The sequence below is a fragment of the Nothobranchius furzeri genome, chromosome 9, assembly GCF_043380555.1.
Source record: "Nothobranchius furzeri strain GRZ-AD chromosome 9, NfurGRZ-RIMD1, whole genome shotgun sequence".
Lineage (NCBI taxonomy): Eukaryota > Metazoa > Chordata > Actinopteri > Cyprinodontiformes > Nothobranchiidae > Nothobranchius > Nothobranchius furzeri.
In genome coordinates this window covers 66,237,491-66,248,734 of record NC_091749.1, presented here as the reverse complement: position 1 = coordinate 66,248,734, position 11,244 = coordinate 66,237,491, and the positions used below count along the sequence as shown (strand labels likewise).

The window sequence follows — 11,244 nt, the reverse complement described above, 5'->3', positions numbered from 1 at the left end:
CAGCAGGTCCATGACTGAACTCGGACCTGATCAGAGTCAGAAACAGGAAGTAGAGGCTGGAATTAGTGACAACAGCCTCACCTCACCTGATCCACACACACAGATGGAGCGTCCTGGAGGTCAGAAAACAACTACAGCAGGTCCTGGAATCACAGACTGGACATGTTTATCCAGAACTGCTGGACCTGCTGCACCGCATCTCGAACCAGCAGCTTAAGATCAGAAAAGATCTTGAAACGGGCCTCCAGATTTTGTCTCTGGATGGAAGCGGTCCATCCTGCAGCTTGGAACCAAGATGTTCTGCGAGAACCTCCTAACAGCAGAGGAATTCAGCTCTCAGCTGGTCTGAGGTCACATCTGAACAGGTGATGGTCCATGCAGATGTCTACATCTGATCCTGCATAAAAGCCAGAGCTGTGTGTTTCACCTTTCAGCGCGTCCTCTCCTAGCATTGTCCTCCTCTGGCCGGAGTCCAGCTGGTGGCGTCCTTCCTGCTGGGGATCCTCTTTGATCATGTGACCCCTGGAGGTCTTGAGAGCCTGAGCCAGAGCCGGACTGACTCCGGAGAGTCTGGAAACATCAACTTGAGGACGGAAACGGTGAACTGGACGATAGTTGCTAGGCAAAGCGGGAGGAGGGAAGATCTACAGTAAGAGACAGAGTGAGAAGAGTTTCGCCCGTTTACAGATGCAGAAACATCTGCAGGAAAACCAAGGCTGCTTACCACCTTCTCCTCAGGAGGGTTCTGGGCCAGAGTGAATCCCTCCAGAATCTTACCAAGGTACGAAGCATCTTTACTTTTGTCTGAAGGCAGAAACACAGGATCATAAAATGTTTCTGCCGTGGTGCTAAACACAGGAAGGAGACGCTCCTCAAACACAAGATGTGATCTTTGACCTCTCTGGTGACTTTTAGGTGCAATTTTTTTTCTCTAAAAATTCCAGGATTTTCCAGGTTGCTACCTTTCTTCTTTGTGTACTGTTGCGGAGCGGTCCAGCCAAACAGCCCGTCTCCTGGTTCCTCTCCTCCCAGAACTGTGTCGTATCTGGACATGGAGTCCCGGTGGTACACATCCTCGTCGTCATCCTCCAGTGCCCCCACACCGAAGGCCTGCAGGTTAAAGGTCATGATGAACCATTCGCCCCAGTGTTATAACACACACGCAGTTTAACACACACCTGTCCAGCAACTCCTCCTCGCCTCACGCTGCTCCGTGCGTCTCCAAACAGGCGGCTCCTCGACTCAGACTGAGGCCTGAATAGGTCGATGTGTTCATCTGCACCACGGCCCAGCAGTGCAAGGCCCGGGTCCAGACCGCGGTATCCCAGACCCTGGACTCCGAGTCTTGGACTGAAGTCCACTGGAGTCACGTCTTTAGGGGCAAAGGTCACGTTGTCAGGAGCAAACTCCTCATATTCATCCTGATGGGAGAAAAACATCAGAGTGGAGATATTAACACAAACGGCAGGATTAAACCAGAACCACTGGGGATTATAACAGATCCACCATGGATTAAACTGGATGCATTGAGGATTAAATTGCTGGAGAAGGGTTTCTCAACCCTGGTCCTCGGCGCCTCCTCGTCCTACAGGGTTTCCGTGCCTCTGCTTCAGCACACCTGGTTCATCTTGCCTCCTCAAGATGACACCAAGTGCTGCAGAAGCCTGTTAATCACTCATTCATTTAAGTCAGGTGTGGTGTTTGACAGGGCGACATGAAACACATGTAGGACAGGTGGGCGCCGAGGACCGGGGTTGGGAAACAACAAAATAAATAAAGCATCTGGATTAAAATACAAACATTACAAAGCAGTTAAAATAGATCAAATCTGATGGGAACAAAGAATAGTCCACATAAAAACAAAGATTTCAAAGAGTGTTGCTGTTACGAACAAAGTTAAACATGTTTTGGATTGCAATGCGTTACACATGTTATATTGTTCTATGCTTTTGCCATATTTAAGTTACTGTGCAGAGGTGTGGGGTGACGCAAAGCAAATCCAAGAGATCATACTAATTTATTGTTTATTAAACCCTGAATTATTAACCTTAGATATTTCATTGAATTAAATATGAATGAAGAAAATGCAATTAACCCAGGACGGCATGCAAACTGATGTTTAATCTCTTCTACAAATTAGAAAATCTAAATATAGTTCTAGTTGAACATGAGAATTTTATTTATTTATTATTATTGTTTTTTTTTGTGGTTTTTTTTTTTTGGAAGGCATTGTAACTGTTTTGTTGTTTAAATTTTGATGATGAGGATGTAAACCTGAGGGGGTAGGGCTAAATAAGTATGCACTTCTCCCTACTCCTTTTCAAACAATTGCGTGGAATGATTTTATGAAATGTTGGTGAATGTATATGTTTGAAATAAAGTGAACTGAACTGAAATACATGATTAATTTTGTACAAGACAAAAACTGAAGCATTACCAACAAGCTTGCAGAAGTTGTTTGTTTTAAGATCTGAGGATCGGGGGACTAGAAGGAAACGCGATTTTAAAGATCAGTTTGCAAGGACTACCTTAAAACAGAGCGGTTTTCACCATGTGGCGGTAAACTGTGGATTTATTACAGAATGAGCCAAAGATGTGTGGAAATATTTTTCGGTTTAAGAGGTTATATAAGAATAGAATATGTCACATGTATGGACTTGTTGATTAATGAACATTATGGAGATTGTAAAAAGATGAAATGTGACATTTTAGTTTGATATTGATTTTTGGTGTAGTGCAGGGGCTGCCAAATATGCGGCCCGCGGGCCGGCTCCGGCCCGCAAGCAGGTTAACTCCGGCCCGCGAGATGGTTGTGTAAACTTTATTTTCATACTTTACAATGTAGAGTGAAAATAAACTTATCTTTGTGAACAAGTTTCCTCTGTAATGAGTATAAATAAAACAAAGCTGCGCTCAAGGCTCACACAAGAACTTAAGCACATCCTGAAGTTGGCCGCCACTCAGGATGTGACTTCTGATGTTGATGTGCTGGTGAAAGCTAAAAGATGTAAAGTAAAATGAGTCAAATATACTTTAAGTGCTGCATGAAACTGATCTAGCCATGTGATCTGTAAGCTCTTTGAATCACTAAGGAATGTTTTTTTAATTTATTGATTTTTTTTTTATTTATTTTTTTTTTTCAAATTTTCAAGTACACTTCAGGTGTTGTACTTGTACTATTTTGGATACACTGTCCTCAGGCTCCAGCCTTGTTTTATATTGATTGTATTAAAACAAAGAAAACAATCTGAAGTTGTTTTAAATTACCGGTCCGGCCCACTTGGGACTAGATTTCCCTCAATGTGGCCCCTGAGCTAAAATGAGTTTGACACCCCTGGTGTAGTGTAATTGACAAACAGACCATCGATGTGTATGTTGTTTTATAGGCGCATAAGAATGGAGCAGGTCTGATGAGATTTTTCTTCTTCCTGCTCCTTTTCAATCAGGGTCGTGTTGTAAGATCCTTCTCTTTTACTCATTTTGTTTAATGGAGATTTGCACAGCCATGTGCAAAATAAATGAAGGGTGAAAACGTCAAAGCATATTATTTCTAACCTAGAATTTATTTAGTTAATTATAACAGAAGGAACACGGTCACCTCTGAATCCTCCGAACCAGCAGGGGGCAGCATACAGCCGTACGCTTTAGTTCCGCCTTCTGTCAGAAAGAGAAGCAGAGAAACTTTACTGATTGAAATGTTTATTTTAAAATAAGAGCAATAAGAAAAATAATTAATAAGCAAAATAAAACAATTATACACAAAAGTCGTCCAAAAGCAGTGAGAAGAAACCAGGGATTATTCAATTCCACCCCACAAACTTCCTCATGTACACAATATCCGTATTTAACATCTCAGTATGTTTACACCTGTAACACAGCTAATAATTACCATAATAATGATATTACTCATAAGCACATAAAACAATGGTGCACCTCAACAAAAAATATAAAATCCTCAGAACAACAATAATAATAAAAATAATAATATAGTTCACAACATAGTAGTTAACCTCAGTGGCTCCCATTTCCATACACACTCACCTAAAGGATTGCTAGGAACACCATACTAATATGGTTAGACCCCCTTTCACCTTCAGAACTGCCTTAATTCTATGTGGCGTTGGTTCATCAAAGGTGCTGAAAGCATTCTTTAGAAATGTTGGCCCATGCTGATAGGATAGGACAGCATCTTGCAGTTGATGGAGATGTGTGGGATGCACATCCACGGCACGAAGCTCCCGTTCCTCCACATCCCAAAGACGCTCTATCGGGTTGAGATCTGGCGACTGTGGGGGCCGTTGTAGTACGGTGAACTCATCGTCATGTTCAAGAAACCAATCTGAAATGATTGGAGCTTTATGACATGGTGCATTATCCTGCTGGGAGTAGCCATCAGAGGATGGGTACATGGTGGTCATGAAGGGAGGGTATGATGGATCCATGTTCTCGTTCTGTTTACACCAAATTCGGACTCTAACATCTGAACGTCTCAACAGAAATGGAGACTCATCAGACCAGCAAACATTTTCCAGTCTTCAACTGTCCAGTTTTGGTGAGCTGGTGCAAATTGTAGCCTATTTTTCCTGTTTGTGGTGGAGATGAGGGGTACCCGGTGGGGTCTTCTGCTGTTGTAGTTCTTTGTTCTTTGTAAACCCTAGAAATGGTTGTGGGTGAAAATCCCAGTAACTGAGCAGATGGTGAAATACTCAGACCGGCCCGTCTGGCACCAATAACCATGCCACGCTCAAAATAGCTTAAATCACCTTTCTTTCCCATTCTGACCTTCAGTTTGGAGTTCAGGAAATGGTCTTGACCAGGACCACACCCCTAAATGCACTGAAGCAAGGAGAAGTTGAACAGGTGTTCCTGATAATCCAAATGACGACTTAAATATGTTTACATTTGGACAAAACTGGTTTCTCCTCCAGCTCATTCCAGTTTCACACACTCATCCTAGAGGCTTTAACCCGTCTCATTATTTATGTTTTCTTCCTTCATAAGGGATAAAGTCAGAAACATACAGGAGCTGCATTTAGCTCTGACTGTGTTAAACTGTTCTGTTCAGAAGCATCTGGACCAAATGTCTGGTTCTAGAGCTGGAGACCGTTTGGGTCTGAACGAGCAGGTTTTAGCTCTGATGTGATCATGGTGTGACAAAATTATGCACGTAAACAGAACGAGAAAAATCTAAAGTATCATTCAGTACCCGCCTGCTGCTGTCTGCGAGGTTTCCTCTTCACACGAGGCCCAACTCCCTGACCTTCCCTCCAGCCCATCCTCCTCAGCAGCTCCACGCCGATCGACGACCTGACCCCCCAAAAAAAACCCATAACTGTAAACTTAAAAGCAGGCTCGCTGTAACAAAGGAGATTTCTCAGGCCTACAGCCAAAAAAAGTCTCCAGCAACAGCTTTAACACACTATCTAAGGCATTTCTGCAGTAGAACAACAGCAACCGTTACTTGGCAGGTGAGATCAGCTCCTCCAGCAGCGTATCGCCAGGAATCAGAGCAGCCTGAGCGCCGACAGCTTTTGCTCTCTCTGCAGCCTCGTCTCTGCGGCTGGAGGAAAACTCCAGACTGGTGGTGATCTGTCTGGGAGCGATTCCATGCTCTCCGAAATCCTAATGCACAACAAGAGTTAGCTCCCAAGAAAAGAGATGTACTCCTGAGCGGTTTTCCAGAAAGCGAGCTAATCCCAAAACCAGGCTTTCTTTTGAGAATCCCGGTGTAACCGCCCCTAAATCGGTTTTAAAAACGTGGCTAGCCTGAAAACCCTCCCAGTCACCATGGTAACACATGCTGGAGAGCAAACCTGCTCCGTGGCAGACTAGCTGCTAGGCTTTGTAGCACCCAGAAAGGGTCAATTTTGACCTCTATACTGACATGCATAGTGACCAGTCACCTACAGACATAATTGCGCTATCTAGGTGGAAGATTGTCAACCTTATCTCAGACTGCTGGATTCCACACTCTGAATGAAAAGTGAACTTTTACAACTCATAAGATAAATAATCACATGGTTGAATGAACCAGATGTTAAATGAATAATAATAATAATGTTTGAATAATCTGTACCTAGTTCAGTGAAGCTGAAAAGAATATTATTGTGCTTACAATGATCCATTTTATGTTATGATCAGTAATGTTTGATTTAACAAGTGAATCATTATCTACACTCACACATAATGTTCATTAGATGCAAATTACAGTTAAGGTCATCTCATATAAAGTTTAAAGATTCTTTATCCACAGAACTAGAACAGCTTGTATCTGGAAGGTGTGGTTTTCAGAGGGATCAAATTCTGATTCGCAGAAATGATGAACTCTAGATTTAAAACTAGAATGACTGCCCGAGTTACACAGTCTCCAGCTGACACTCTGAAGTAGCCAATTCGAAACCAGCCTGTTTGGAAACATCTCTTTGACACACAGTCAATCCTGTTTGCACACTGCAAGATGACACAGCCGCATGACTCCTTAAGAGTTCATCCGTCCGTCAGCACCTCCAAATCTGAGACCATGGTTCTCGACCGGGAAAGGGTGGCTTGCCAACTCCGGGTCGGGAGAGAGGTCCTACCTCAAGTGGAGGAGTTTAAGTATCTCGGGGTCTTGTTCACGAGTGAGGGTAGGAGGGATCGGGAGATCGACAGGCGGATTGGTTCGGCGTCTGCAGTGATGCGGACGCTGAGCCGATCTGTCGTGGTGAAGAGGGAGCTGAGCCAGAAAGCCAGGCTCTCGATTTACCGGTCCATCTACGTCCCAATCCTCACCTATGGTCATGAGCTTTGGGTAATGACCGAAAGAACGAGATCGCGGATACAAGCGGCCGAAATGAGTTTCCTCCGTAGGGTGGCCGGGCTCAGCCTTAGAGATAGGGTGAGGAGCTCGGACATTCGGGAGGGACTCGGAGTAGAACCGCTGCTCCTCCGGATCGAAAGGAGTCAGTTGAGGTGGTTTGGGCACCTGGTCAGGATGCCTCCTGGACGCCTCCCTGGGGAGGTGTTTCGGGCATGTCCTGCTGGCAGGAGGCCCCCGGGTCGACCCAGGACACGTTGGAGAGGTTACATCTCCAATCTGGTCCGGGAACGCCTTGGGGTCCTGCCGGAGGAGCTGGTGGAGAAGGCCGGGGAGAGGACGGTCTGGAGCTCCCTAGTTGGGATGCTGCCCCCGCGACCCGGACCCGGATAAGCGGAGAAAGACGACGACGACATCACATCTTATTGGTCATAATTAAATCCTTCAATTCTCTACAGCTTACTAACGCTTTGTGAATATGATTGGACGAGGAGGCACGTTACGTCACCTTTTTCTTGTCGGTGGCTGGCAACTAGGAAGAGGTGAGTTAGCGCCACCGCTGGCCCACAGCGGTAACAGCAGCTGCAGCTTTGCTTTGGATGACTAAATTATTAATAAATGTGGAGTTTAAACTTTTAAAACTGACTTCTAATTGGATTTACATCTTAGCATGTTTTGCATTTAATCATCATTTGCAACCAGGAGCGTTTCATTCCACTGATGTTGCTCCTGATGTCAGCATTATTAATGAGTATAATTATATACCAGCTTTAGTCTGGGATGGACCCATATCATTAACATGCTGTCCTCTTTATGAATATGTTAAAATAGCCTTAAACTACCTTACAGCTGCTAACATAACACATGTAAAAGGAAACACTTTATTGGTGTGACTATATTTACTCTGGTCACACGTGTCAAACAGGCTAATATTTTAGTTAAATGACATACGTGATGTTTTGTCCTCGGTGTGTAATATGAGTGCTAAACGGTTTACAGCGTTAACTTTAGGGTCACGTGACCGCCACGAACGTGTCTTCTTAAAACTCACAGCAAAAACAAAGTCCTCCAGTCTCTAAACATCCAGACTCTGGAGCAGAACATGAAAACGACACATAAGTGATGAAAACATGATTAAAATATGTGGAGAAACAAGAGCTGAAGCAGACATCTGGCGTTGCCATGGAAACATGTAGGCACCGAACGTTCTAACTAAATAGCTCCAGCTTTACGGCTTTAATCAAACAACTGGCGGTCTCTACTTTAGTTCTGACATCTTTATAGTCATCGTAGGCATGAATTATTAATTCATCCTCTGTCTGGGAGAAGAACGAGGCTCTGTCCTTTCCTTTAATTCTCATTCATCTAGCATCGATTAACAGGGGCTGCCTGTGGATGCGCGCGAGCTTCGCTTGACGCTCCTCGCTTGAATTAAAGGAGATTGAATCCACCATCGTTCATAAAGCCGTTGAAACCTGAAGGGAAGGGGAGTGCTTTGTCAAGCAGGGAGTTATCAGGAAAGCCCAAATGTTCTAAACTCACTTTCTGGAATACCCCGATGGTTTCTCTACAGCAACAAAACTACAACAGAAAAACACGTCACAGATTAGAAGACAAAAGTCTTTAAGGTTTTACCTCCTCATCCATGAAATCCTCTGGCCTTGCATGATGCTTGTCAGCTTTCTGTTGCCTTGAAGATACAAATGTTGATGGGGTCCAACCTGATTTACACCAAGACAAAAAAATTATCGGTCAGGAAAAGTCCCTGAGAAAAACAAGACAACACTCTTTTACAAGTTACATTTTCAGAGATACAGCAGGGTGAACATCACAGGTTTTTACAAAAACAAAATCAGGTCTTGGTGGGAAGAGTCCATCGCCAACCTTCCTTTGAGCCAACAGTGTTGAAGTAACCAGCTGAGAAGCCTCCAGTGAACGCTCCGTGGAACCTCTGGTACCGACCCTTCTCATCCTTTACAGTCTGCTCATGGAGAGGGATGGGCTTCCTCAGGGGCTCATCTGGAAACACAAACACACTCAATCATAGTGTTGTGGGTCCAGGTGATCACCATCTGCTGCCAAAAGAAGGAGATTAAATAACAATATACGTGTTGGGGCGGATTCTGGGCCCCTCTGGTTGCTTTAAGACTATTAGAGGAAACATGGAACCAGAGATCCAGCTGACTGTCTTCTTTAGAATAAGAATCTATTAAGACATGAACAAATGGACAAGAAGATTTTTCACAAAGTCACGTGTTCGTATTGATTTTATACAATAATAAAATAAAAAAAAAACAGAGGTTCTACCCAAAAAACAAAAACCAGATCAAACCAAAACTTCTGTCTTCTGAGAAAAACAAGGCAGGAATCTGTGAAACCTGTTTTAAGAGGCATCAGAAATCATTCAGCACTAGCGACACCGTCCTGGTACCTTTAATAACAGTCTCCTATGTTGGTAGCGCCAACCGGGGCAGCTAGCAGCGGGTCCGCCTAGCCTCCTAAAACAACCACCGGAACTCGTTTTCATGACAGCTAAGTATCAAAAGGCTTCCCGGTCGAGGAGACTCGTTAACGAAGGTATTAAATGTGACTCTACCGTCTTCCAAAGGCTCCAAAGCAGTTCCGAAAGTTACAAAATCCTCGTCGCCGTCGTCGTCACGCGCCATGTTTTCCTCTTAACTACAGGAACACAAAAGGGACAAACCATTCAAAGAAAAGCGAAGCGTTTCTCAACCAAGATAACAGGACAATGGTGCCGTCTAACGATAACTAAGTGTAACTACATCAACGTCAAAGGCTCAGTTCACCCAAAACACAGGAAACTATATATATATATATATATATATATATATATATATATATATATATATATATATATATATATATATATATATATATATATATATATATATATATATATAGGCCCAGACTTCCCTCTTCCCAGCCACTTGGGTAGCTCTTCCAGAAGAACCCCAAGGCGTTCCCTGCCAGGTGAGAGACATAGTCCCTCCACCGTGTCCTGGGTCTCCCTTTAGGCCTCCTCCCGGTTGAACGTGCCTGGAAAACCTCACCAGGGAGGCGTCCAGGAGGCACCCTAACCACATGCCCAAGCCACATCAACTGGCTCCTCTCAATGTGGAGGAGCAGCGGATCTACTCCGAGCCCCTCCCGGATAACCGAGCTTCTCACCCTATCTCTAACGAAGAGCCCAGCCACTCTGCAGAGTAAACTAATTTCGGCTGCTTGTATCCGTGATCTCGTTCTTTCGGTCACTACCCAAAGCTCATGACCATAGGTGAGGGTAGGAACGTAGATCGACCGGTAAATTGAGAGCTTCGCCTTCTGGCTCAGCTCTCTCTTCACCACGACAGGACACAAATTATTATTGAATAAATGATTAATTTCAGCCACGCCAGAACCCCGGGAGATAACGACGGCAAGCCCCCAGGCCCACCCGCAGCCGCCCACCACAGACCAGGCCGGGCTCAGAACTTCAATTCAAAGATACTTTATTAATCCCAGAGGGAAATTAAAGTTTCAGTTCACACAATCCAGAGATCAGATATACATACATAGGCATAGACACATGACAAGAATTGGTGACTGTGGTCTTTCGCAACCCGAGTCGCGCTACCTTAATAGAGATCAGAGGGGTTTACATGAGGATTGGGTCAGGTGGAGGGAAAAAAAGGCACTTCAAAGTTGCCCTCCACAGGGAGGGCAGCTTTGCTATGCAAAAAACTCCTCAGACAGAAATGCAACAGACTTCAGACATCACACACACAAGTGTCCACTAGGTGGGGCAGTAGGGTTGGGGACTGTCCACACATCAGTGCATGCAGCCACAATAAGCAGGGCTCGTCACCTCCGTTTGGACAGGGGGAGGAGGTCGTTGGGTTTTAGAGAGCACAGTCACTCCTGGAACGATTAAACGGCCTTCACCGGTCACAGTCCCGCCCTGGCTGGGATAGGGAGACAGAGTTGCCATGGTGACGGCAGCATTCCACATTTCTTCTGATGGGGGAGTATGTGTTTCAGCCTCACAGGCTCAAGGGCACCAGATTCAGATAAGAAATTGTTTTGGGGCCAGACAGAGATAATTTCCTCTCTGTCTTAAAGTTCCGTTGGTCCTCAACCCCTCTTAATCCAATAATGGCATAATTAATCTATCCCAATCCGTGCTGATGTGTCAGTTCGCTCCTTGATGGAATCCACCTTCTGTGCCAGAGTCTGAATCTCAGCCAAAAATCCAAGCTTACGACTCATCTCAACAATTATATGAGTTTGTGCATTTACAGCGTGCTGTAATCCATCTCTGAGCTCCGGGATTGAGCCAATATTCCTCGACAGCTCATTAATTTTCCGATAAGCCAGATAACCTCCCAGGCCAAAAAGCAGGAAACCTGACACCAACACCACGAATATCCAGACGTCTTCAGAATCCTCTA

The 11,244-nt window shown here is 44.6% G+C and overlaps 1 protein-coding gene across 1 annotated transcript in view; it reads right to left on the bottom strand.

Annotated features, from left to right (window-relative positions):
* The window catches only part of gpatch1 (G patch domain containing 1), a 13,318-nt gene extending 3,806 nt beyond the window's left edge, over window positions 1-9,512 (bottom strand). Inside the window, exons 1-11 of the mRNA XM_015953223.3 lie at window positions 9,393-9,512; window positions 8,681-8,815; window positions 8,432-8,517; window positions 5,462-5,622; window positions 5,207-5,307; window positions 3,599-3,657; window positions 1,179-1,421; window positions 963-1,110; window positions 725-804; window positions 428-644; window positions 1-26 (exon numbers count right to left, since the gene is read on the bottom strand). The exon at window positions 1-26 is cut by the window's left edge and continues 274 nt beyond it. Of these exons, the coding sequence (XP_015808709.2) occupies window positions 1-26; window positions 428-644; window positions 725-804; window positions 963-1,110; window positions 1,179-1,421; window positions 3,599-3,657; window positions 5,207-5,307; window positions 5,462-5,622; window positions 8,432-8,517; window positions 8,681-8,815; window positions 9,393-9,462 (1,326 nt within the window). The 5' untranslated portion in view covers window positions 9,463-9,512. The remainder of the gene's footprint in view (window positions 27-427; window positions 645-724; window positions 805-962; window positions 1,111-1,178; window positions 1,422-3,598; window positions 3,658-5,206; window positions 5,308-5,461; window positions 5,623-8,431; window positions 8,518-8,680; window positions 8,816-9,392) is intronic.
* Between the last annotated feature and the right edge of the window lie 1,732 nt (window positions 9,513-11,244).